The 27,200-nt window shown below is 56.0% G+C and overlaps 7 protein-coding genes across 7 annotated transcripts; all 7 read left to right on the top strand.

Annotated features, from left to right (window-relative positions):
- Window positions 1–428: 428 nt before the first annotated feature.
- Window positions 429–1,472, top strand: JKF63_07878 (uncharacterized protein; the record flags this gene model as incomplete). The annotated part of the gene is made up of 1 exon (XM_067903806.1): window positions 429–1,472. The coding sequence occupies one exon, from the start codon at window positions 429–431 to the stop codon at window positions 1,470–1,472; it is 1,044 nt and encodes a 347-aa protein (XP_067759278.1).
- Window positions 1,473–2,444: 972 nt separating this feature from the next.
- JKF63_07879 (uncharacterized protein) lies at window positions 2,445–3,476 on the top strand (the record flags this gene model as incomplete). Its single annotated transcript, XM_067903807.1, has 1 exon — window positions 2,445–3,476. One exon carries the CDS (start codon window positions 2,445–2,447, stop codon window positions 3,474–3,476), a length of 1,032 nt encoding a protein of 343 aa, XP_067759279.1.
- A 2,184-nt stretch (window positions 3,477–5,660) lies between these two features.
- Window positions 5,661–6,494, top strand: JKF63_07880 (uncharacterized protein; the record flags this gene model as incomplete). The annotated part of the gene is made up of 1 exon (XM_067903808.1): window positions 5,661–6,494. The coding sequence occupies one exon, from the start codon at window positions 5,661–5,663 to the stop codon at window positions 6,492–6,494; it is 834 nt and encodes a 277-aa protein (XP_067759280.1).
- A 970-nt stretch (window positions 6,495–7,464) lies between these two features.
- On the top strand, window positions 7,465–8,121 carry JKF63_07881 (uncharacterized protein; the record flags this gene model as incomplete). Its single annotated transcript, XM_067903809.1, has 1 exon — window positions 7,465–8,121. One exon carries the CDS (start codon window positions 7,465–7,467, stop codon window positions 8,119–8,121), a length of 657 nt encoding a protein of 218 aa, XP_067759281.1.
- A 1,592-nt stretch (window positions 8,122–9,713) lies between these two features.
- JKF63_07882 (uncharacterized protein) lies at window positions 9,714–10,196 on the top strand (the record flags this gene model as incomplete). The annotated part of the gene is made up of 1 exon (XM_067903810.1): window positions 9,714–10,196. The coding sequence occupies one exon, from the start codon at window positions 9,714–9,716 to the stop codon at window positions 10,194–10,196; it is 483 nt and encodes a 160-aa protein (XP_067759282.1).
- Window positions 10,197–15,852: 5,656 nt separating this feature from the next.
- On the top strand, window positions 15,853–16,287 carry JKF63_07883 (uncharacterized protein; the record flags this gene model as incomplete). Its single annotated transcript, XM_067903811.1, has 1 exon — window positions 15,853–16,287. The coding sequence occupies one exon, from the start codon at window positions 15,853–15,855 to the stop codon at window positions 16,285–16,287; it is 435 nt and encodes a 144-aa protein (XP_067759283.1).
- Window positions 16,288–18,093: 1,806 nt separating this feature from the next.
- JKF63_07884 (uncharacterized protein) lies at window positions 18,094–26,685 on the top strand (the record flags this gene model as incomplete). Its single annotated transcript, XM_067903812.1, has 1 exon — window positions 18,094–26,685. The coding sequence occupies one exon, from the start codon at window positions 18,094–18,096 to the stop codon at window positions 26,683–26,685; it is 8,592 nt and encodes a 2,863-aa protein (XP_067759284.1).
- Window positions 26,686–27,200: the final 515 nt, after the last annotated feature.

Consider the following 27,200-nt stretch of genomic DNA (forward strand, 5'->3'; position numbering starts at 1 on the left):
ATACAACCACCATCCTCATCCCCGCTTTTTCTCCTCACAGGTGGGGCTGACTGTTTGGGTACATCATCATCATCATCAGCCCATTACCCCCAGAGAACCCGTTCCGGCATATCATTTCCCTCTGGACTGCCCCGCCTGTGTGCCCTCTCCCCCCGCCCAAGCACACGCACGTGCGACAAGCACAACGCCGTAGCCACACACAAACACACAAAGAAACGAAAGAGAGAGGGGAGGGGGAGGGGGGGTGACAGTGGACAGCCGCCAGTCGCTAGTTGCGGGCACGAGAAGGTTGTACTCCCGCCTCAGCCGGCCTTCCCCCCCCCTCCCCTTCACAGGCGGCCCCTGTCGAGAAATCGTAGAGGGTGGGGGGAGAGCACGAACTCACGGACACCAACGCCACAGCGTTCTCGCATAGCCTGCATTGTAGCATGCTCCATATCACCGCTTCGCACTTGTCGCCGCTGCAGACCTCTCGCGCCCTCCTCCTATTCTCATGGCTTGGCCGGAGCAGCGCCGCCGCGACGCAGCGAACCAACGCGAAGAACACCTTCATCAGCGAGGGCGCTCTGGGTCTCGGCAGCAACGATGTGGGCCAGCCCATGGCGAACGAAGCCTCCGAAGCGCTGGATGGCACGGGCACGAGCACCGCCAGCTATCGACAAGCTAGTATGAACGGCACTGGGAGGTGCGGAGTCAGTGACGGGCAGACTTTCCAAGTCGGCAGCGCCATCGCGCCAGGATCCACCGTCCCAATGCAGGCCATAGACGAGATATTGATGGAGCGCGCAGAACACTTGACCGGACCGAGCCGTCGTCCGATCTCGTACGACCTGAGTATCCACCGCGCCGCCCGCGCGCGCGAAGCGAAACAGAGACGCGACTCTGAAAACTTTTTGCAGCACTTTGACGAGCAGAACATGCCACGCAACCCGCTGGACCCACATCGACAGCGTGCGGACTGGGAGTTCACGCCAACCCCAGAGCACAAATCCCTCGTGCTGCTGCTATACCGAAACGTTCTGAAGGGCCTGATAAACTACAAGAGCGTCCGGCGCCGCAGCATGATCGCCTACGCCCGCATGTGCTTCCGCCGTCGCGCCATGGCGACAGAGAAGCTGCTCATAGACGAGTGCATCGAGGAGTGTCGACGCTCCATCTACGTGTTGGAGAAGCACCACAACTTTACAAAGACCGGCACCTATGAGTTCGACACCATGACATTGCCCAAGGATACGGGTCAGGACGTGAAGACGTACATGGAAGAGGTGTACGACCCGGAGCAGTCCCGCATGCAGTTCCAGAACTTTAGTGATGTGCAGCCAGGCAAAGAGCACCTACACCGACAAGGTCTTGGACCCACGTCTGGCGCACATCACTGGAAGAACCAGAAGTCGTCGGAGGGTTTTAAGGTGGAGATTCGCGACGAGGACAGGGTGCTTCGACCGCCACCGCCGCCGGACATGGCGAGCTGACGCGCGTGGTCTATCCTGCCTGCCCACCAAGAAGGTGCTGGGGGGAGAGAGATATTGATCTGACGCTGTGTTGTGGACAACCTGGCAGTGGTTCGCAAGTGTCCTGGCGGTGACGTATCACTGAGATGTATTCTCCATCTCCGTTCTGTCTTATGGCACTCTCCACAGATGATGCTGAGAAGAACGCCCTCCCTCCCTCCTTGGCGTTCACATCATGTTGGCTGCTGCAGTGACACGTCTCTCTCTACATATATATATATATATCTATACACACACACACAATTTTTTTTTTGCTGGGGACTGTCGCAGAGGCACTCTCGTCTTATAAATATTCTATCGTTCACTATACTTTCAAATGTGTATGCGGAGCAGCCTCTCTCTTTCTGTGACTTTAGGGACTTGAATGTATTGGTCTGGGTGGCAATGATAGCGCTCTTGCTCGTCGCCAAAATTTGGAAGGAGGACGAGGAGGAGGGGGGGGGAGGGGTTGTGTGTCATACATATGTGTATCCCTCAGAATAGGGATAAACGTGTGCCTCCCCCCCTCCCCCCCCCCTCCCCATCCACACCATTGTCGTCGTCCTTGTTTCCCCACACCCCACCCCACGGTGGCACCCTCTTGTGTGTCAGAACCATTGAGCGCATCTATGTGTGTGTGTGTGTGTGTTTTCCTGAATGGCATTGTGTGAATGCAGGGCCGCACGTCTCTATGTGCGTACTCACACTCCCTCGTCCCCTCCTTCCCCCCCCACCCACCCACCCACTGCCATTCTCTTGAACGCGCGCAACGGTGTAAACAACAAACGACACCAAGATCATAACTTCCCAAGTTCTGTCACTCTCTCGCCTCACAGCAGACCCCAGTCAAGCTAAGATCTCCACACACTCGCTCACACACTCTCACACACACGGGCCTCCTTTAACAAACCACTACAAAAAAAAAAGCAAGAGCACCGCTAAAGAGCACATCAAATGTCGCGCGAAGTTGGCCGCCAGCGTCGTCGCAACGCCGACAGCGATGAGAGCAGCAGTGAGGATGAACCCCAAACGACGGCCACTACAGTGCAGGAGTCCACGGGGCCGGTGCCGCCGGCGCGCGTACGTGCAAAGGCACCGGCGGCAGCGGTGGTGAGCGCGCCTCACCTGGCGCTGCACATCGATCCGGCGGCAGCCAATGTGACGGCACCGGCCCCCGTCTCGGTAGAGGTAGACACCGAGGATGACACCAGCGATACCGAGTCAACCCCGGCAGCGGCGACGGCACAGTTGAACAAACTCGCTGAAGAGATGGAGGCGATCAACTACGATAAGCTGACGTACGCTGAGCTGCTCAAAATCATGGAGAACGCTAGCCGCCCGGCGATTGAAGAGATGATGGCGCAGCGGGAGCACATGGTGGAGTCGACGGTGCAGCAGCAGCAGAACCAGCGCTTAGAGCGCTTCCTGGACGGGCCCATGAGCAGCTCGGCCGCGGCGGAGGCGAACGGCAGTAGCGCCGAGGAGGAGGCAATGGAGGGCTACCGCTACAACGCGATGCTTACCCGCCTCTTCGAGGCGCTGAACCGGAACAACGAGGGCAGTGCCATGACGGAGCGTAACCAACTGCCTGTGCCCATCCTGGAGCGCATGGGTAAGAAGAAAACGGTGATCGCCAACTTTGGTCGTATCTGCGACGCCTTCCACCGCCCCATGGAAGACGTGAAGGACTTCATCGAGAAGGAGCTCTCCATCCGGGGTAACCTCGATAGCAACGACGCGCTCATTCTCAAGTTCGAAATCCGGAAGCAGACGGACTTTGACCGCGTCCTCATCAAGTACCTCGACGAGTATGTCAAGTGCAACTCGTGCCATCGCATTGACACTACACTCACCAAGGATGGCCGGCGTTTGGAGCTGCGCTGTAACGTGTGCACTGCGACGCGCACCGTGACGGCGGCTGGTACAGCCACGTTCAGTGCTCAAATCGAGAAGCGCTCTCGCCAGCGTGCGGCCATGGTGCTGTAAAGATGTTGACCTCCCGCTCCCTGTGTGTGTGTGTGTGTGTGTGTGTGTGTGTGTGTGTGTCTTTTGGGGGCGGGGGAGGACTAGTGGAACCACGAAAAGCACAGCTCTCCTCTCCTATTTTTGGCTTTCGGACCGATGCGGGTGTGTACGCATACACTAGGCGAACATTTGTGTTGTCCTGTGAGCGTGTCGCACCTCATTTCTGTGCACGTTTGGCCGCTCTGGAGGGGGGGAGAGGAGGAGGAGGAGGTGTGTGAATGATGGGTCGAATGCGGTGTGTGCTTTGCCTCGGTGTTGACCTCTGTGCCCCCTCCCTTCGCTGACTACTGCCGCACGCCCCCGGCCCGCTCCACCACCACCACCATCACTGCGATAAACTCTCAGGGTGGGACACAGTTTGGAAAGCCCGTTTCTGCACGAGCAAGTGAAATCGTAAACGACGCGCATGCTCTTCCTCGGCCTCTTCCCCCCCCCCCCACCCACTCCTCCGTCCCCTCTCATGGAATAGGGGGTCGTGATGATGCTACTTTGTCTGCTCATCTGTTTGGATTTACTTCTTCACGAGGCTACATCACCCCAAACACCGCAGGACTTCCCTCGTCGTCGTCCTTGCGGGTGGGGGGGGGAGGGCAGGGGAGGGGGTACACACGCACATTCGTCTACGTCACGCCCAAATATATTTTTTTTAATGCAAACAGATTCGGACCTCCCCGTGTTTTTTTTTGTATTTTGTGTTTTCTCCCTTTGCCTGAGCAATGGTCTGTGTTGTGTGTTGTGTGTGTGTGTGTGTGTGTGTGTGACCGTTTGAGTCAACGGTTGCTCCCTTTATGTTTGTTTTTGGGGAGGAGAGGTGGGGGAGGTGAGAGGAGAGGGGAGAGGTGGGGGAGCAAGAGTTGTATGCCCCTCCTCCCCCTCCCCCCCCTCCCCCTCCCCCTCCTCCTTCTCCATCTCCTCTCCGGAGACACCGGGCCCATGTCCACCAATATATATACATGTACACATATGTATATTTTTGTGGAGCAAATAGCGGCAAAAAATATATATATATATATTGGTTGTTCTTGGCGTTGTGAAATGACACTATTATGGGTGTGATGGTGGTGGTTCGGGTAGCACAGGAGGAGGGGGGGGGGGGGCGATCCATGTGGAATAAGGAGGAGTTGTGTGGTTTTTTTCTCCTCGACTTGGGTACTCTCTCTCTCTCTCTCACCAACCAAAGGGAACGAATATATTACATGTTGTAGTATATATATATATATGTGTGTGTGTGTGTGTGTGCATGTGCGTACATATATATATAATATATATATATATATAATTTATAATTGAGAAAACACGGTGCATGTTTGCCATCATAATTACAGGAAACGAACTCCACAACTCAGATAATCAAGAGATGATCAACCAAGCATGCACTCGGTTCCCAAAAGTGTTTGTGGGGGCATCCCTTCTTGGAGTCCTACTCGAGGAACACACGCTGGCACATACGCCACGAGCGCCATCCTATTTTTTTTGTAGTGTGTTTTCCCTCCCATTCATCGACTCCCTTCCTCTCCCCCCCCCCCCCACACCCCTCTCTCTCTCTGAGAAGGTATGGGTGGCCTCCTGCAGTGGTACGTCCTTGGGGAATGGAGGCGACGGGAGGATCTGGGGTGGGTGGGTGGGAGGGGGGGGGGGTGCAGCGAGCTGGATACCCTGGGGCGTTGTCTGCACCCCCCCCCTCCCCTCCCCCACACACACACACCAGATCCTTCCACCCGCTTGCGCGCCTTTTTGCCGGGGCACGTTTTTTTGTTGTGGTTGGCGTCTAGAGTCGGAGGGACACTCTTGGAAAAAAAAGGGGGGGTAAAAACCATCGAGCGCTTCATGTTGAACACAAATGCGTGTCCATCAACGTCTCCCTCCTCTCTCTCTCTTTCTCGTATCCGTCTGTGTTTTTTTTTTTGGGGGGGGGTCTTGTGCTTGTGCGCACATGAACTCACTCGCACACACACACACACACACACACATGACACACACGCGGGCTCAAAGCGGGTCAAGCGGTGGCCCCACCCCACCCCCTTTCCTCCATTTTTTGGTTTGGTGATTTGTGCGCTGTTGTTGTTTTCGGGAAGGGGCCATTCATTTTTTTTTTTTTGCAACTGCGCTCTTTTTGGTCTCTCATTCTTCTCCTCATCCTTCTAGATGCTCCGCAAGTCGGTTGTGCGGTGGGTGTGGCTTGGCGGCACCGGCTCCTCGCCGGCGCTCGGGCTCGACCTCCGCTCTCCGACCGGGCAGTTTGTCAACGTGGTCCCAGAGGGCATGCAGCCGCGGCGGCGTACGGCCGGTCACTTTAACCCAACGCCGCAGGCAAACAGCCTCGCCGCCACCCACTACGCACACGCGCCAGAGCTACGACACATGGCCGATGGAGCCGCGATGTCACTCAGCGGACAGCGCATGCCTCTGCAAAAGCCAACACTCGCTAAATGGTCTCGCCAGCTGCGCGCCGACATATACGATGAACTGCTGAAGCTGCCGCTGCGCTACGCGCTACATGACTTCCGCGCTCTTCAAGCACACATCCACGCTGTGCCGAGCACCGCCACCCAGGCGAACGGCGCCGCCTCTCCAGGAGAGCGCCTTCCACCGGGCGTGTACCGCGCCTCCAAGAGTCTCTCCTCTGATTCACCGGATGCGCCGGCGTACTACGCGGTGGCAGGCCGCGACTCGGCGGTCGGCTACGCGCCGCCATTAGGCCCCGCCGACCCCGTCGACGTCATCCCCTTTTTTGTGCACCGCACCAGCAACGGCCACCTGCCAGGTAAACTCTACTCCATGAACGCCAAGACACTCATGCCAGCTTTTTATATGCGCATCCAGAACATTGAGGGCGACCTATTCCGCTTCGAGGAGGAGTTATTGAAGATCTTCCCTACCAAGAAGACCTTTGTGCGCAGTCACTCTGTGTATGTGTACAATGTAAACCTGGACGGGCGCGCTGTGCTACATCACTGGCTGCTGGGCCTCGGTTTTTAACATGTTTGCGTTTAGCGAAAGGAGAAAGACAAATCTATATATCTATATATATATACACGTACGCACATAACCCCACCCCCCAAAAAAAAAATTTGTGAGAGGTGCTCCGCGCACTGTCCGCAAAAGAGAAAAAGAGAGAAGCGAGGCGTCGGTGAAAGTGTGGATGTGTGTCTGCACGCACACTCGACGCGGGTTGAGGAAGGAGAGGGAGAAGAGGTGTGCTGCATTTGCCATCTGTAGAGACTTTATGCTCTCTCTCTCCCCTCCTTCCCCCTTTTCCCTCGGCGCTCCCTCACCCCCCCCCACCCCCACCCCATCAAGGGGGGGGAGAGGGGGCACTGCAACCCACGCACACGAGGAGGCATGCTCCTCTCGTGTACTATGGTGGAACGCATCACTGCCTCTCTCCCCAACTCCACCTCTACCACCACCACCACACACACACACACACCTCCTTGACTTTGGCTTTCACGTGTATGCATATGTCCGTATATATATATATATATGTGTGTGTGTATGTGTGGTGTTTAGATTTGTCGGGAGTAGGCAACACCAACAACATATAGTTATATATATATATATACGCGCACACACGCACGTCTCTGTGTGTGTGTGTGTGTGCGATTTGTATGCTGTTGTTCTCGAATCGTTTTTTTTTTTGGGGGGGGGGTCTTGACTTCTCGGCGGAGTTCAAATATATCCATCTATCCAGCCATTGATTGGTGTATGTGTACAGCCTAACGTCTCTCTTCTGGACGCCCACTCACTCACTCGCGGTTGCGCATCCCTCCCACGACAACTGACTTGTTGTTTGTGTTCGGTATTCGTGGGGGTTCTCCAGAGCCTCCGCTTGCTCGCTCGGCGCCTACCGGACCCCCCCCCTTCCCCCAGAAAAAAAAAAGGCACTGCCCACTGCCCACCACTCTCCAGTTTCTAGCCTCGCGGTTGACCAACCGGGTCTGGGAGCCCCATGGCACTCACCGTTCTCGACTTTGTGCGCTGGGTGCAGAGTAGAAAAGTCGCTGTCATGCTGCTGTCCATGATCGCTGCATGGCACCTACGGTGCATCGCGAAGCCAAGCGCAACGATGGCAGTTGCACAGGGATCGGCCTCCACCAAAACAGGCTTATGCAGTTTTTCTGACTGGGCCACCACGCTGCCACCGTCAGGGGGGGAGGCAGCCATCGTCTACCCACCCGACTCTGTTGCTTACCATCGACAGAGCCTCCCTACCCCCTCAGAGAACCCCCTATCAACCTACTGGTTCGTATCCATCGGCCTCATTGTCAGTATTGTCTGCGGCTTTTACATTTTACTGGCGTTGTTAACTATGCACAATTTTCAAATGCAATCGCAACATCAGGCGAAGAAGGTCATACCAGCGGCCTATGCCACAAAGGGCCACTGGAGCCCCCGCAGCAAGGGACATCACGGTGAATGGTTGACGACAAGGACGCTTGGCAGCGCGAGTGTGTCAAGCTTGAGTCACCCTCAACGTTCTGCCTCGTACAGTGATACAACCTCATCTTACAGCGACAACTATAGCCACAGTAGTGAAGAATCATCGCCGTCCTCGGAAGAAAACGAAGACGACGCTATCGCTCATCTGAACCCCCTTACGCGCTAACAGCGACTACAACCCCAATCACGACATGCTCCTCGACGCCATACTCAAGCACACACGCAGCCCCTCCCCCTCTCCCCCCCCCCTGCACCTTTGCGCAGCGCGAAGCCTTGACAGCCCCCGGATTGCAGCTATCGCCAACCCAGTCAGCTCACCGCAGGGGGGGGGGTCTCGGTCTCCCCCCCCCCCCCGCCTCGCAGGTCGCTTCAAAGCCAAAAACTCGTTATCATGTCGATCCCGTACATGTTAGCATCCCTCTTTTTGGTTTTTTGGGGGAGGGAAGGGAGAAAGTGGGTTGGCTGGCCGGCCGGGATGCGTTGAAAATATCTCAGCACCTTGCCTATCCTGTGAATGACGCAGATACACACACACACATACGTGTTCGCGCTACCCCAGCAGAACAAAATTTGATTGTTGTCCGCTCGCTGTGGGAGAAGTCGGGGCTTTACCCTTTCTCCACTTTTTTTTTCACTCCTCACTGACTCACCCTTTTTTTTCGATACTAAAATCGTTTCTTTTGCAGAAGACAAAAAAAAATGTTATTACTTCCTTATACAAGCAGACATGTGAACAAATCATGGTGACGGGGTGGTGGTGGTGTTGATGACCATCGCAGTTTATATAAATATATACATACATATACGCGTGTGCGTGTGTTGTTGTGATGCTATTGCTTTTTTTTTTTTGTGTGTGTGTGTGTGTGGGCAATCACACTTTTGTCTCCCCCCCCCCTCCCCTCTCTCACAGTGACACTTGAAAAATGAGTGCTGTACATGTGAGGGAAGGAATGGGAGGGGAGGGGGGGGGAAGGGGGAGGAGTCGCTGATCTGCCCCCCCCCCCCACACACACACACAGAGAGAGAGACATCAAAAAAACAGCGTCCACAGGCACCACCACACTGCAGGAGGAGAGGGGAGAGGGAGAGGGGATCGCCCTCGATAATGGAAAAAAAAAACATGAACCAACCCCTTACTTCGTGTATCGTGTGAGCAGGTGAACATCTTTTCTTTATATATATATATATATATTTTTTTTTATTCAATGTGCAACAGAAGTGGGGAGTAGCCAGCGCATTGCGCGTCGAGTGCGCGTCGAGTGCGCGCGAGTGTGTGTCTTTTGGGGGTGGGAGGCGTTCCCTTGGCATTGCATATGCCCGAAATATCCAAAGACGCGAGCCCTCCTGCATTCTTCCCTCCCCAATCCCCCCTGCCCGTGTGGCGTGTGGATGTCGCCCTTGCGAAACGAAGAAAAAAAAAGCAGACGATAAACGAGGAAAAAAAAAGGGAATCCCCCCCCCCCCCACTCTCTCTCTCTCTTCTGTAGGCTTTGCTCTCCTTTTTATTTGCGTGTGTGTGTGTGTGTGTGTGTGTTCCCCCACTTTCCTCCGGTGTGCTGCCATCCGCGCGTACCACAACGCCGCTCCCGTATATAAGTCCACGAAAGGGATGTGCTCAGAGTGAAGGTTTTGTGTTCCCCCTCGACACTCGCCGCACTGCTGTCTGAAGCTTAAAGCTAACCGCTTCCTCCTCCGTGTTCTTCGGCACGCCCCTCCAGGTCCGACCCCCCATACACACACACACACCTGCCCACAGAGATGTGGATGACCACCCCGGAACCACTGCCCGGCGGCGAAGTCGTATACCCCAGCAACAGTGTTCCATATAATCGTGAAACGTTTGAGCTGCCGCAGCCGCCGCTTTTTTTTTCTCACTGGTACGTTGGCGTGATGATCATTGTGCTCATGACGCTCGTCGCCTACATTCTACTGGCAGCACGGATCCTCCAGCGCTTCGAGTGCCTCAAGCAGCGCAAGGCGAAGCAAGTTGTGGCGCAGGCATACCTCAGAGATGGTTTCTTTGACCTCGAGAGCTACACCAACAAGGGGTCGATGGGCTCGTTCGCGCACCGGCAGCATGCCAGCAGCGGTGGCAGCCCATCCCTGTCCTCCAGATCTGGGGTTCGCCCTGGGGAACTACTCATCGAGCATGGAGGAGGGACTCACAGCTCAGACAGCAACAGCCCATCTTCGTCGGAGAGTCAAGGTGCTGCTGTTTGGAGGAACCCCCTTCAACGGTAGTAAGGTAGCCCTTGAGGGAGAGTGCGCAATGGTCACGAGATGCTGTAGTGCTTGGCGCGCCGCTCCTATGCCCTTCGGGGAGGGGGGGGGTCTTCCTTCCCCCCTCCCTCACACCCATCCCCTACCCCCCCCTGCCGGATAACCCCCACATTCATTCATTCGTCTATCCATATGTTCATGTATATACATATATATTTATATATTTATATATATTTATATCTGTGTGTGTGTGTGTGTGCGAGCGCGTGCCCCTTTCTCATTCTATCGTTTTTTTTCTCTTTCGGTTCGTTGTGATTGAGAAGTGGAGTGGAGCGCTGTGCACACATTTCTCAAATCCACGTATACATTTTCTTCATGTGTACACATGTCTTGTTGATCAGCCTTGTCCACCCCCTCCCCTCCCCCCCCCCCTCAACCACCACCACCACCACCACCACTACTACTACTACTACTACATTATTCTCTCTCTCCCCGCTTCTATGGCCCTTTACCTCCACCTTCCTTCATTTTTTTTGTTGTTGCTTTTTTCGGCGGGCTTTCCCCCTCCCCCTCTCCCCCCTTCCCCCTCGTCCCGGGCCGAGATCACCGCTCCCTCGTTTAAAGCAATGCACATCCTCGCTGTCTGAGGGGGATATATCTGTGACGGCAAAGAAAAAGAGGAGGAGGGGGGAGGGGGGGAGGGTCAAGTAGTGACTCATCTCTTTCTCCATTGATGTGGGTACGCTGTGTGTGTGTGTGTATGTGTGTCAGAACCACAAGATGCAGAGATGTCAGGCAGCGTGGCGCCCGAGCGGGCGTTATAAATCCGCACGCGTGTGACGAGTGATATAAAAACAGCTCATGGCTCGCGTAGTCCACTCTTCTCCCCTCCCCCACCCCATTCCCCCTTCCCACTCTCGGATACTGCAATACCTAAGCTCTCCTAGTGCTCTCGGTTTGTGTACACCAAGGCGAATTCTCGCATCATCAACAACACACACACGCACACTAACAAGTACGTACATAGATACAGATTTGGAGCTACGGATAACGTGTTGTTCACGCATACCGCACGCACCGAACACTCTCTGTGTACGCAACAACGTCAAAACCAAAAAAAAGGAAGAGGGAGAATGGGTAAAAGTATATTTTAACATTTTTATTTTGAAGTACGCGCCTACTTTCACATCTCGAACTCCTCCTCTTTTTTTTTTGTGGTGGCGCCCCTCACAAGATAGCCCGCCCACGTCATCACGGCACACATATCTCTATTAAAAGTAAGTGAAGAGGGGGCGGAGGGTGCACACGCACACGCACACACACACACACACACACACACGTTCCTGTGAAAGCAAGACCGAGCTCATTTTCCTCCACATTTTCTGCATCTGTAACAATATTTGTATATATATATATATTGGCGCCGAGCCCTTTGCCCTCTCTCCTCTCTCCTCCTCCCCCCCCCCCTCCTGTCGCCCCGCTGCTCCCTTCCGATCTGTGAACACGAAATGCCACTGCCGCGCGGTTCGGACAATGCCCCCCAAGCCCCCCGTCAGCAGATCGAAGTACGCAACGGTGTGCCGCCCCTCACCGCCCCCCTTGCCGCCCTCTCTTACTGCATCGTTTTTTTGCTCTACATCGCCGCCGCCTCTGTGATGCTGCTCGCCGTGGCGCACCACCGACGTTCAATAAGACGCACTCAAACGCAAAGCAAGTCGCCTTCCCCCTTCTCCGTTTTCCTGGGAGCAACGAACATCCGTGCAGTATCCGATGCGAAAACGGACGCGAAGAGTGACGTGTTCTCGATGCGGAGTCTGCAGACTTTTGAAAATATCCCAGCAACTGAGCGGGGCAACCTCCTCCACATAACGGATCTGAAGGCGTACCGTCTCATGAAAATCCAGAGCCGTGTAGAGAGCGACCTGGATGATGACGACATCATCCAGGAGAGAGGCACCGAAACCCCGCACGCTGCGGTGGTGTCCGCCCTCGGCAAATCATCGCCACTGGAGTTCCGGCTTCGCCGTGCTGAGACGTGCAGCAACGCAGACACGAAGATGGGGCTGCCCAGCCTCTTGCGTAGCACCGCCTCTGAAGAAACCAACGACGTAACATTGAAGGATCTACTGCCAACCGAACAGGTGCAGCTAACAAAGTCGGTGCAGCCCTCTTCGGCCTCGTCTTTGATCCCGTGCGCCACCCGTGCAACGTTCTCAGCAACGGGAAGCCTTTGTCGTCGACGTCGCCGTCACAACGAGCACTCTCATCGAAAGGACTGCGGCCGTGGCCGCCGAGGTTGCGGCGGAGAAACCGCCGCTGACGCATCCGCTCGCTTCGGCGGTACGGCACTCTGGTTCCTGTCGTCGTCCGAACACTCGATGTCTCAGCCCTCTGAGTCGTCGTCTGCAACGCTGTCCGACAGTGAAGAGATCGTCACAGCCAAACTAGAAGAAGCGGGAGAAAAAATGCTGGTGTCCGCTAACACCAAACTAATGCCGCACGCTCTGGCAGGCTACGTTCGCTTCTGTCCTACAAGTGTACCTCAGCGGCACCTGTCGATGCTGGACGTTGGGTTCGAATACGAGGCGGATGCCGAGATCGATGTGTCTGATGTTTGTTCTCCGACGGCTTCGGTGGCGGTGACGCCGAGGCCGCGTTCGATGATGGAGACAACGAAGTGTGTTTGAGGGTTGTACAACGACAGGCGCCAGCGAGAGTGATGCAACGGACACATATGCCCTACAAGCAGTCCAAGCCTCGTCGAGGGCAACGCTGAGGCGTCACAACCGTGTCTCAGTGGGAAGTACCCGTATCCTCCCCTGATGCCGGGTCTCTCTCTCTCCCTCTCTCTCTCTGTTTCCCTTCACCCTCGTCTACTGTATCGTCGCACACTTTCACGTTGAGAAAAGATACGAGGCGTAGAGGCCGCTCCACTGATGAGTGGTCCCTCAAGTAGTACAAAAATGGTCACCCTGTTAGCCTCCGCCCCCCCCCACCCCACCCCTTCTCTCTTTTTTTTTCCGTGGCATGCGTGTATGTGTGTGTGTGTGTAAGTGTGTGTAGTGCAAATGAGCAGTGCACCGCTTTTCTTGTGTTGTTTGCTTGACTGCCGCCAGCAAACTCCCCTCTCACTCCCCGTTTATCGCCTCCTCCACCCTGTCATTGCATTCAGCTGTCCTAAAGCACATACACTGCTGATTCTCTTTCCCTCCCTCCTTGCCGTCTCTCGCACACCGATCCCTTCTCTCGTTGCTGTCGTTGTGTTGTTGTTTTTTTTTCCAAGGGTTTGTTGTCTTCGTTGTTGTTGTTGTTGTTTTCACTGTTTATCATCGTGCTAATACGGAAGCCAAACGAAAAAAAAGCGATACGATTTACAGCACACCAACAGTGAGTACTTCCACCGACACACACGCACACGCACACAAAAAAAAAAAAGCGACAAAGCAATGGAAAGAAAATCGTACCGGGTGTGTGTGTATATATATATATGTATGTATATGTTAGTGTCTGTCTCTGTGTCTCTGTCCGTGTGTGCTGCGCTGTCGATATCCCCCTTCGACTTTTTTTTGATGTTTTTTTTTTTTTAAACAGGAGAGAGAGAGAAAAAAAAAATTTGGTGGCGGTCCTCATTCTTTTTTTTTTCTTGGCCTCTTGTCTGTCCTCTTCCTTCAATAAGCACACGATGAAGATAATGTTTTTTCAGATCCCCCAACCGACAGAAAAAGAAAAGAATTCGGATGTGCAAGAAGTAGTCTTTCTTTCTGTCTCGTGTGTGTGTGTGTGTGTGTGTGTGTTGGGAGGGGGGGGGGGGGGAGATGGAGGGCTCCCCCCCTCCCCCCCCCTCTCTCCCTCCATCTCTATCCCTTCAGCCCCGATCTGCACAATCGAACAGAACCTCTCCTCTTGCGATGTTTTCTCATCTGTATTTTGTCTGCTCTCTACTTACTCCTCGTGCTCTGTGACAGCCCCCCCCCCCCACTTGCCCCCTCACCGGCGCGCTCTCGAAGTGCAAGCGAACATACACATATTTATCTCGGCACGCACACGCGAAGAGAGAGAGATCGCCGTTGTGACCGTAGGCCGGGAGGGAGGGGGAGGGGGAGGGAGGGGGGGGGGCACACAGAGAAGCGTCATTACCGACAAGAAGAAGGCGGGGGGCTATGCTCTTCACAACGCTTAGGGCATTCTGCCTCCCTCCCTCCTTTTCTGATATTTTTGTTTTTTTTTTGCATTCAATAGTCTTCAGTTTGTCTGATGTGTCTGCATGCCCAACAACTGCACACGTGTCTATATTGTATATATATCGGTGGGGGGGACCTGCGTACAGATGAGCGCACATCCACCAAATACATGAAAACATAACACGTGTATGTGTGCCTGTATATATGTGTGTGTGTGTATGATTTTACATTTTTGTCCCGCCAAAGGCTAATGAAGTACGCCACGCTCTGTCTCTGCTTGCCGTCGGCTGAGTGTGTGGGAAGGGTAGTCTATCTGTGTGTGTGTGTGTGTGTGTTTGTGTGTGTGTGTGTGTGTGTGTGTGTCATCAATATTTTCTTTTGATTCCTTCTTGCCTACTTACGCATTTTTCATCTCTTTCCCCTCCTCTCCCAGTCCGTCCCCACTTCTGCCATCCCTACCCATCTGGACTACGCCCCCCCCCCCCCTCCCTCCCTCCCTCCTCCTCTCGTCTGTACGTATCTATCTATATATATGTATATATAAATAAATATACATTTTGTTTTGATTGTAATGGCTTGCCCCTCTCCCTCCCTTGCCACCCCTCCGCCCACCTGCGTATCTGTGTGTGTGTGTGTGTGTGCGTACGTGTGTGTGTGTGTACGTGCTGTGATTTTCAAATGCATTTACCGTATCACTCTTCAAAGCCAACGCGACCATCACATGAGTGGAAAAAAAAAACGAAGATTTTTTTTTAAGCTCGCAAGAGAGGATGGCCCCCCCCCTCCGCCAATGCTCATGAACTCGTCTGCCTCTTCGTCTTGCATAGGCCACACACCAAACCTCACAAGGGGGGGGAGAGGGAGAGGGAGAGAGAGGGAGAGGGAGTACGTCCAGTGACTCCACAAGGTCTCCGTTGATCTCTCTTGTCCCCCATGGCATAATATTCCCAAGAGAGGATGAGGAAAAACGAAGAAAACTGAACACAAGCGCAAAATGCGGCTCGCCCCCTGGCGTTCCCTCGCCTCGCACCATCCCCCCTTCTCTCTCTCTCTCTCTCAAGACACACAACCACCCATCACAAGCGATACACCTTGTGAGTCATTTTTTTTCCTTTTCACCGCTCATTGGATTGTGTGCCGGTGTGTGTGTGTGTGTGTGTGTGTGTGCTCTGTTGCTTGATCATCGACTCCACCCCCGTCACCCTGGCCGACCCGCTCCGTTTAACCTCCTTCGATATACATGGATCTACATATATCCGCTCTGTGAGCTCGCAAGCTTGGCGGCGACGCGTGTTGTGTGTGTGTCTAATCACTGCAGCCGCTGTTCCTTCGTGCGCACAAAAAAAAAACCACAGCACCCCCTCCCCTCCTTCCCCTCCACACAGACACACGTACGAGACTTTTTCTCGCGCTCTCGCCCTCCACTCATTCTCTTGGGCATTACGCATACACACACACACACACACACTTCTTCACACTTGACCTTGGTGAGAGTCATGGCGATCAGTCTACGATGCGGTGCAGTGCAGCAAGCAAAACGACTCATCGCCGCGCTTTTGGTCGCCACGACGCTGTTAGAGGCGCTTAGGGGCGCGTCGCTAGTCCCCCGAGTTGCCGCGGAGACACCCGCTCCAACCCCGTACGTGCGACAGACGTACAAGGTAGATGTGGGCTTCTTCGCGCAGTACTGGTGGGTGGGGTTCATCCTTATTTTTCTTGGCGTTCTCTTCATTCTGTTTGTAATTCGCATGGCAGTGAAGTGCCACTTTAGGGAATCAGAGCAGCACCGTCGTAGAAAATTTTTCGAAATGAAGAAAGTCAACCCCGATAACATCATCGACGACGACGATGACGTAGGGAGCGATGTTTTTTATCCGCGCAGCCAAAGCGGGCGGTCGCAACCAACGAACCCGCTTTGCGGTCGTCACTAAGCTACGCATGTGATTGTGCATCACGAGCCCCCCCCCCACCCCACCTATATATATATGTGTGTGTGTGTGTGTGCCTGTTTTATATTTAGCGCCCAGTGGCTGCTTGCCGAGGAGGAAGAGTGGCAGGCGGTGGTCACTGCAGTATTCGCTCTGGCTTTGTCATTATTTTTTTCTTTTATCCCTCCCTCCCTCCCCCCCCTCCCCTCCCCTCACACACGCTCTATTATCTCGGCGTGACGGAGGTGGGTAAACACATATGATGGATCCCCTTACTCTGTTATGGCTGCAGCCACAGCAACGGGGTGTGGTGGGTGTGTCATTACGACTGTCTATTTTATCTTTTTTTTTAGCTCCCGGTTGAAGTAGAGCAGCATTTTGCATGTGCACATAAACCACACACACACACTCTCTCTCTCTCTTTGGAAACGGGAGAACAAAGCAGATCAATGCTGCCCCCCCCCTCCTCCCTTCCCTTCCCTTCCTCTATTCGCTCGTGAAGACCATAGTGGTTGTTATGTGGTGGTGGTTGCTGTTGTTTTGTACAACCACTCCACGCACGCCATACACACTAGTGAATACATATATATATATATATATATATACGCGTGTGCGTGTGCCTCTTTTTTATTTTTGTGTAAAACCTCTGCTATCGTGGGACAAGGGAAGCGAACAATCGCACGCACGCACGCACACACACACACAAAAAAAAAAGAGAAAACACAGCAAAACACATCAAACAACAAAGACTAGAGGAAAAGGGGGGAGGAGGAAGAGAAGGGCGGTGAGGCTCTTGGGTCCCATCAAGCCATATCATTACAAACAACAAAAAAAAAAAAGAATGCAAAGCGAGTGCACGCTTACAGCTGGGGATGCGCACACGCGGCAGTAACGCCAGCGGATACATCAACAGACCTCTTCCTCACGCGCAAAACTGAAGAAATCTGATCTCCCTCTCTCTCTCGCTCTCTCGCTCTTTTCGCTATCGTGATGGTGGTGCTCTATACACATACACACACGCATATATATACATATATATATATATATACCACACATATTTGTGGATACATGTAGTCTCTTTGTTTTGTGTCGTGTGTGTGTGTCTTCTACTTTGTTGTTGTTGTTGCTGGCGAGCTGTTTCTCCTCATATAAAAAAAGTGAAAAAAATCTCTCCGCGAGCGCACGCACACACACGCACGCACGCGCGAGCGGAGGAGGAGGAGGAGGAAACAGAACGAAAAAAAAAACAGTATTTGCCTTTCAAAGGGAATACATACATATACATACATATACATATATATTTATATTTATACTCTTCTTTTGTCTTCACAGAAGTTCCCTCCTTCATAGCGCACACCACATCACACCCCTTTGTGTGTGTGTGTGTGTGTGTTTGTGTGTGTGTGTTTGTGAATTCGCGGCTCATCCTTCTTCGGTGTGACACTACCCTCACCGAACCCCTCCCTTTTTTTTTCTGCTGGTGTGTGTGTGTGTGTGTGATCGTAGCATTCAAGAGAGAAAGAGATCGAGTCGGCATTTTTATGTGTTGAGAAGGGTGTGGGTAGTAAGAAGGAGAAAGAGGGAGCGTAACGTGTTCCACGGATTTTTTTCATTAGCTCGTTTTTTTCTTTTTTTTCCAGAGCTCGCATCCCTCGAATCGACCTGAACACACATACACACACACACACACGTACAGACAGGGGAACCTCTCTTTGTCGTGTCCTCTATCCACCCGTGCTCCCCACATCCATTTCGTTTTTTTCTGCTGGTGTGTGTGTGTGCCTGTCTGTCTGAAGCATCATCAAAACAATGGGTGTCCTTCCCAGCCGCGAGAGCCATGAGTACCCCGGCGCCTTCCACTTCGCTCAAAGTGGCAACCACGCCATGGCGATCCTCCCCCTCACCGCTCACTTTTTCCCTTCGGTGGACTCGCTGGCCTTCCGGCAACTCTACGCAGGCCGCGACATGCAATCTGCCAAGTACAACTTCTCACTCATCTCACCCGAGCTCCTGCGCAAGTACCGACACCGCGCACTGGAACAGTGGGAGACGAAAAAGTCAGGGAAGGGGGAGGCGACGCCATCGCCGCCGGCGAACCGCTGGAAGCCCCAGCCCTACCTTCGCCATGGCCAGCCGCCTGACGATGACTGTGACCCCGATCAGAAGTGGATTGCAGTCGACACGATTGACGTGAGCAACTACAACCAATTCTTCAAGGACGACACCAACTGCGTGTCGCCCAACGAGTCTATGTGCCCGTTACCCGATGGTGACGAAGAGGTATGCGGGGAGCTGCAACGGCCAAACCCAGCCGCACACTGGCGCGTCCACGAGGCCGCCAAGAAGCTCGTACAGGAAAACAAGCTGAGCGCTCTCAATGAGCACAACGGCTTGAACTCAGCTAAAAGAGAAAGTGGACTGTGCTGCTTTCCTTCGTCGATGACGTTGTCGAGCTCGTCTGGGCAGCTCCTGTCGAATGATGAGACGCATAGCGCCTCCACAGGGGCAACGGCTGGTGGCAGCGCTGCGGCTGATGCGGTAGCCGCAGCCGCGGAGTTCGCTGCCGAGGAGCGCGACATCGTGAATCGCTTCTTTGCCCGCAGTCCGGAGGCGCTGTACAACGCGCTCGTCGTGGAGCCGAACGAAGGCTTCCTAGTTGACACGAACAAAGAGATGTGTAATCTATATGCAGCGGAGCAGCGCTGGAAGGATGCGCGGAACGTCGTGCGCTCCTACCGACGCCAGTGCAAGCAAGATGACGCATCACCGCCGGCCGCCGGCACGTCCCCCAAGCCTCCGATAGACCCATCACAGCCACGCATTACAAAGGAAGAGGCCGAAGAAGCAGCCAAGGTACCGCCACCGCCACTGTTTCTGCGCCCGGTGCCTCAGGTGATTATTGTTCGCATGAGTCGTGAAGAGGAGGAGGCAGCGCGCGCGGCGTACTTCGCGAAACATCAATCAACGCGCAGTCGCACGGTGCAGACAGCAGAAATGCAATCCGGTGGTACCTCCGACCTCGTTGCCTTGACATCGCCCTCTGTGGCTGTGACGGATGCCGAAGAAAGGAGCAGTGACCTCTACTCGCCCACTCGCTCGCTCAATGTCCCGGGTGATGCCAAATTCCCTGGTAGCGGCGATCGAGGCAGCGTCCCGTTGTCACCCTCGCCGCTGCACGTGCCGACGACACACCACTACCGCTTTGAAGACGATCCCAAGTACAAAGATGGACGCATCCACCTGGTCGAAGAAGAGGGTGTCTTGTACATGTTCGCCTACAACACCGCCTATGTCGACCCACGTCTAAGCGTGAAGAAGAAGAAGCAGAGAGAGGATCTCCTGAAGCAACAGCAACAGCAGCACGAGCGCGGGGCAGCAAAGCAACCAGAAACGCATGAGAGTCGCTCGAAAAGCGGCGAAGCATGTGGATCCCCCTTGAATACGACACCCACTGTCACCAGCACCGCCGCTGAAGCGACTGCCAGGACAGCAGCAGCAGCCGCCGCTTTCCTCACAAGCCCCATCGCAGAGCGGCATGACGCAGCCTCCACCTCGAGGCCGGACGGCGACGACGGTGACGACGACGACGACGGGTTGCTCTGCAACACGAACCGACAAACCTCATTCTTCTACCACACCGTCTGCGCCTTTGGCAACGAGGAGGGCGAACAAGGCCACGGGGTCTACGGGATCAAGCCCGGACGGGTCAATGATACGAGCCCTAGCCATGCAAGCGCCACCGCGTCTTTTCAAAACGCGTTGGACACCCTCCCTGTGGGCACCGTCGCGCTGTCGCGGAGCACCGAGGAGGGCGAGAACGAAGAGAAGGACGCAGCGCTGTCATCCCCCTCTGGTGATTCAGCGGGGATGCCTCAGCTGCAACCAAAGCCTCAGAGCACCGCCGCCCTTTTGGGTGGTGATGCCCCGCTGGCGCGCCCTGACGGAAAGTCTGCATCCTCCAGTGACGACGACGACGACGACGCACGCCGCCGCCGCCACTGCAAGAACGCGTCAGCGTTGGCAGGCTGCGTCAGCACGACTCGGGCATCCGCTACTGGGACGACGCCCGCATCGGCGAGGGATAAACGATTGCGTGAGGTACAGCAACTGGAACTCGTCACGGCCGCCCCGTATATTCTCCCTATTTGTCCTGTTCGCGTGGTCGGCTGCCATGGCTACACGGAGTCGAGCTGCCGCGGCACGCCATGGTTGCGCGGCTATGAAGACGAACACGAGGAAGACGCCTACGTTGAGTCCCTTCCAGTAAAACCACCGATCATGTCTGGTGGTGGCTTCATTGACGCAAATGTCGGCGACAAAATTCTCAGTCGTGCATACCTGCTTGGCTTCCAGGTGTACCGAAACGTCTGCCTGGACGCCGGCCTACCAGAGACGCTGACGCGCCCCTTCTGGACACTGGGATTGCTGTCGAATATCCCGCTGCTGCAGATCTCGCGCGAGATGCGCTTCCGCATGCGGGCGGCGGCGGCGGAGGTAGAGCTTGGCTACCCCGGACTGCGCGACATGATTAAGGGCACGGAGAATGACCTGCAGCGTTACATCTACGGCTTTTCGGATATCCTGCCATTCCTCGAGCGGGCATCGCGTGCACGTGTCGAGCAGGCAGAGGCAGAGGCCAAGAAGGCCGAAGCGATAGAGGCCGGTGACAGCGGCGGTGCCGCCACGGCGTCGCAAGGCGGGTCCTCGCTTCCTGTTGGGCACGGCGTGGGGCAAGACGCAAAGGAGACGGACCAGCCGCTGGCCAACCACCTGCCCGTCTCGCACCTCATTCCAACCCGGTCCTCGCAAGCAATTCCACAGAAACCACTGCTCTTCCCACGGAGCGAGATGGAGTTCTACACACAGTTTACAATCCGCGGCAACCAGACACTCGCCCGCGTCCGCTGCGAAGCGCAGGAATCTTTTTTTCGTCTGATCTCCGAGTCCACTGCACCGGTGTCAACGTCTCTCTTTATGAAGCCGCTGGAGCTGTCCACCTACGACTACGGGGGCGCTGTCCGGCTGCACCTCTTGTACAACCGTGTGACAGGGGCAGATGAGCTCCAAGTGCTGCCGCCGCCGCGCAACCTCGACCAGCTCATCTCCGATCATCAGCAACGACTGAAGCTTCGGCGTCAGTCCCGCACGTCGGCGGGCGGCAAAGAAAAGCCTCACTCGCATGCCAGTTTGGGAAAGGGGGAGAGGGGGGAGGAGACGGCGGAGGGCGATGCAGCAGCAGCAGCGGTACCGCCGTATCTTGTTTACACAGTGGTGCACCCCTCTGGAAAGGCACGAGGACCCTCGTTGGAGCACTACAAACGCAACATGCAGAGTCCCGACGACGGTGTCGACGCCAACATGCTCGACGAAGCGGAGTTTGCTGCGTCCACCACCACTGGCAGCAGCAGCAGCAGCAGCAGCGGCGACGGCAAGTATCCGTCGCACCAGTACATATATCCCCCTGACTCCTTCGTGGACAGCGACATGGTCATCTATAACATCCACAAGGGCCGCTGGGAGCACTTTGAGTACTTCCACCACCAACAGGTGCTCCAGCGGCGCGCGCGCAAGCTGCAATCGCAGGCGCAGAAGAAGACAGAGGAGGCGGCGGCGGCGGCCGTTGAAGCAAATGACAGTGAGCCGGGGCAACGAACCAGCGACAACCCAGCTGATGTCACTGCAGGGAAGCCGGCTGCCCAGAGCGGAGAGGCCGGCAACGGTGCTGTAGTCACCAGCGTGCGCGGCAATGGCGGCCTTCGTCTTGAGGATGACGAGGATCAGCAAGACATCCATCTCGAGGACATTCTGTTGTGCTGGATCAAGCGTCGCCTGCAGAGTGCCACGATGCGCAACCGCGCTGACCCGGGGTGGCTGCGTGACAGCGAGGGCAACATCGTGCAGGAGGGCCGCTACCACATATGGGGCTTCGAGCAAGACGGTCAACAATACTTTTATGGTTTGATTCCCAAATTCGCAAAGGAGAAGCGAAACAAGCGTCACAGCACGACTAGCACCAACGCGCACCATCACAACAACGACAGCCACACCTCCTGCAGCCTCACACTGGGCAATGTGAGTGGGCCGTTGAGTGCCGGGAACGGTCATCAACGACCTCAAGCGGGTGCCGGCAGTGACGCCGGAACCCCGCCCGCACTCGGGACCTCGTCGAAGAACATGTGCGTCGACAACGCCCAAGAACGTCGGCGCTCGACCGATGGAAGCGGTAGCAACGGCAGCGCTCGTAACCGCCACAGCGCATCACCGAGAACCCGCAGCCCCGTCGGCAAGATGGAGGACATCGAGGGTGATGGAAGCAGCGAACTCGACACACGCCCTGTCGCGCCGCTGAACGTCACCAACGAAGATGCGAGCGCGAAGCAGCCACAGGAGGAGCAACAGCACCCGGGATCACCACCCCACAGTGTAGGAAGTGACAGTGAGCGCGGTACGGTCTGGGCGGACACGGGTGCCGCCAGCTCTCCCATTGCAAGCGCGGTTCGCTTCAATAACAACTCGAGCGATGCGAAGAGAAGCACACGCACGGCAGCTCAGACTAACAGCGCATCCCGCACTGGCGTTAGCCAGAACTCATCGCCCCTGACGTCACCGAACACTACATCCACTGTCATAACGTCGACAACGACCCTCACCCTCACCAACAACACGCCAGGCGTCGCGGGTCGACACGTCTCAGGCACGCGCGCAGCCGCGTCGCCGTCGTCGTCGTCGTCTGTTGCAGTAGCGTCTGGAAAGCCCAATGAATCCGAGGCACCGCTAACAGGGAAATCGGGTGCGGCTGCAGCAAGACGCGGTGGCCCGTCCCATGCAAACCCTGCAGCAACGTCACTGCCGCCCTGGTCTGTGGTCGTTGGGGGAGCTGCAGCCGGAACAACAGGCGCATCCCCCGCCAACCCTCGCACCCATCCGTATCGCCACAACGCTGCGAATCACTCCAGCAGCAGAGGCGCTGCCTCCCATGAGCCGCAGCTCACCACCCCGGCCCCTATCGCTGCACAGCACCACCACCACCATCAGTCGACCAGTGCACCCGCTGCAGCGTCGTACATGACCGCCGAAGAGGCCCGGTTCCGTCAAAAACGTGGAGAGCGGCGAAGCAACGGGGCAGAGTTACCCTACGTGTCCCCAGGACCACAGCCACGTCAGCAGCACCACAAGCTCTGCTCTGGAAAGATGTCCTCACCTTCGCCGCCGCCCCCTGCTGCCTACGCGTACCCGCCCTATGCGCAACAGCAACACCCCGAGTTTCACGCAGCTCAATACCTCTCGTCGGCGGCCTTTCCCCTCGGCTCTGCGAACCCCGTGCCGCCGCCGCCGCAGCAGCAGCAGCAGCAGCAGCACACGAATTTTCGCACCAGCGACCCCGGCCCAATGCCCTTGAGCTACAAAGGTGCTCCGCAGAGCCGATATCATGGACCGCAGCATCAACACCACCAGATGGAATACAGGCAAGCGCCATCATCCTCCGCAAAGAATGGCCAAACCACAAACAACTGCAGTGCTGGCAGTTGTGCGAATTGGTATCCTGCGGCATCGTCACAATCAGTAGGCCATAGCGCTTCAGACATGCCCCCTCACCCGCCCCCTCCCCTGCCCCCGCCGCCGCCGCCCACGTCATCGCCACTGTCGCCGCTTCTCCCCGACAGAGGGGACAACGCGGGGTGCGAGCAACTATTTCATGGCTACCCTGTAAAGCAGCAGCAGCAGCAGCAGCCCAACCACCACCACTATAACTGCCAGCAACAGCAGCTCGTGGGATCTCCGCCCCCGCAGACGCATCTCCATCCACCCAATGTTTACATGAACACAGTGAGCGGGCAGGCAAGCCTGCGCTCTACGTCGTCGCCGACAGGACCGCATGAACTCCCTCCTCGTCACACACGGCAACAACAGCAGGTCCAACAGCAGTACGCGTCGTATGACACCAGGCCCTACCAGCAACAACAACAACAACAGCAGCAACAACAGCAGCAGCAGCTGTCGCACGTGTCCCATCAGGGGTATTCAAAAACGCAGCGTGTTAGGGCAACCGGTGTGGCAAGCGCCAACGTGCTGCAACCAGAGCTGGTGTCAGCCTCATACCACCACCATCACCACCCCAGCCAACAGTATCCGCAGCAAATAATGACGATGCCTCTGTCCAACGCTGGCCCGGCTGCTCCACCGCCGCAGTCGATCCAAGCTAGCGCCGCTATGAATACAAACTCTACTCGCTACGCTCCACACACCCGGATGGCAGCCAGTGGATCCGGGGCTTCACCAACGCAGCGGCAACACCAGCAAGCCACTCCGGTGACGCCCGGAACAGCCGCGCCCTCGCCTGCATTTGCTGGAGGCAATCATCCATTCTCTGACGCGTCGGCTGCCTCTGTGGCGCCGTCAGCCTCGCGGGCCACACCCCACAACCGCCCAACCCCCCCACAGGCGTCCTACAGTCCCCCCTCGCAAACGGCGACACGCGCCATGCACGCCGCAGAACTCCACGGCAACGCCGTCCCTCCTCACAACAGCTCTTATCCCTCCCCACCGCCGACACCTCAGCAGCAGCAGCAGCAGCACCAGCCACACCCGCATCATTGGCCGCATACACACACCTCGTCAGCGATTATGGAGAAGAGCACCACAGCCGGGCAAGGAGCTGTCGCGAGCCAGAGCTACGGGCCGATGCTATCACCTGCTCCACAGCAGCATGTATGCCCCCAGGAGCGGGGACACCGCAACACCAACTATGATGGGGTAAGCAGTGGACACAACCTCGGCTCTGACGCTGCAGTCACCACCACCACAGCCGCCAACAACAACAACAACAACAACACCGCCGTCGGAGGTGGGGGGGCCAGCAGCTTCAATCGCGTGGGGATTCCACTACCCATGTCGGCAGGGACGGCGAAGATAGCCTCAGGGGGAGGGGCTGGCACCTCCATACTCGGGAACAGTGGTTCTGTGTGTCCGCCGTCCACCGGCAGCGGCGTTGGGCGAGATGCGCAAGGCTACCTGCCGCAACCGTCGGGGGGGTACCCCATGAGCGGCACCGCTGGCCTCTCGCCGACCTCGGTAGTAGCGGCACCACAGCCGTCATCTGTGATGATGACCGGTGCCGATGGCAGTGCTGCCAAGCCCTACCCTCACCACCAGACGGCACCGTACCCACCGCAACAGTTCCAGACAGCACCCCTGCAGCAGGCAATCGTGAGCGGCACGGCCGCCTATACGACAGCGGCGGGGGCCTCTTCCCCAGCTCCAAATCCGTATCACAACATCCACCCCATCCCCCAGCAACAGCAGGACGCAAAGTATCCGGCTCAGACGATGATGCAGTCACACACCAACAACTATAACTGTGGACCGGCCACGACAAGTAGAAAGGCTTCGAGAGGTGTGGCAGTGGGCAGTGACGCCGAGGACAGCAGTAGCTACGATGACGCAATGGTGCATGGCAGCCGAGGTGTTCACGCGGCAGTCAGTGAATTTCTGCTTCCGTACCCGCAGCAGCCCCAGCAGTACCTCAACTCCGCCTCCCCTCCGCCATCGGCATACGCGGCTGCACCGCCTCCCCATCAGAAGCAGCGCGCACCACACGCAGGCAACGGCAACGGGAACGGCAACTACGGCCATCGACGTCAGGCCAACCCACAAGCGAGCCGCTCTGGTGCCACGGCTAACGTGAATGCGCCGTACGCATATGCAGACAAACGGCAAATCTCTCCGTATCCGCAGTACGCGACGATGCCGTCCACGACCTCGGCAACGTCTGTTGGCGGCGGTGCAGGTGTTGCCACAGCGCCTCCTGCAGCAGCCGCGCAGCCGTCTACAGCCATGCAGAGTGCAAACGAGTACACCAACCACACCGCACACATGACACCAGCATCCCCCATACCTGCTGCCGCCGCGCAGCAGCAACATCCGCAACACACCGTCACTCGGAGTTCTGCCGCACCTGGCCCCAAGTATTACGACGCCGGTGATGGTTTCATTTCACCAACGCCGTTCATGAACACCGGGGGTACCTCATCTGGGCCCACCAGTCGTGCCCATGTGCTGCATCAGCAGCCCAACTGTGATCCACTTTCTCCCACGCCCGGTGGATGCCAGCAGCGCCAGGCTCCAGTGCAAACACAGCAGCCGTTTGCAGCACCGAAAAAGATAACACCGACGCTGAACGCAAGCGGTACACTGCTCCGCACCACGCCTGTGTCACACCAACGTTACAACCACCAATATCAACGGCGGCAACAAGAGCAGGAGCACCAGAAAAAGTATGTGTCTTCATACGCCAACGAGAAGACCCACGACAACAACATAGGAACCGCAGAGACCTCAAACGACTCGAACAACAGCACTGCTGCTCAGCGCTTTGCACACAACCCGTACGCCATGCAGTAGAGGGGGGAGAGAGAGAAACCAAGACGACGACGACAACGAAACCACCGTGTGAGTGTGTGCGGAGGGGAGGAGGGGAGAAGGAGGAGCGGGGGGGGGGGGTTGGTGGTGCGTAAAGTAGGTGGGTGGGGGAGTACTGGGGAACCAACGTGCATACTTGTGCGTATGCAGCGCCCCTTCGTCTCTTCTTTTTGTTGTTGTTTTCTTCTTCGCTTCCCCTGTCACTCTGCCCAACATACACGTGCACACATGTGTATGTCAGTGCAATGTATTTTTTTTGATCCTTCTTTCTTGTCCCCCCCTTCCCCCCTTTCCCTCCCTCCCTCCCTTCTCCTCCTCCGTCTTCCCTGTAAAGACACACACATTCATGCATCCATCCATAAGATCTATGATATATATACCTATATATATAAGTGATGTGTGTGCGCGTGCGCGAGTATCCCTCTTGCCTTGCTCGACATAGTATCACGATCATGATTATGATTACAATGTTGATCTCCGTCGTTGATGCCCCCCCC

This window comes from Porcisia hertigi, chromosome 8 (genome assembly GCF_017918235.1).
Source record: "Porcisia hertigi strain C119 chromosome 8, whole genome shotgun sequence".
Taxonomy (NCBI): domain Eukaryota; phylum Euglenozoa; class Kinetoplastea; order Trypanosomatida; family Trypanosomatidae; genus Porcisia; species Porcisia hertigi.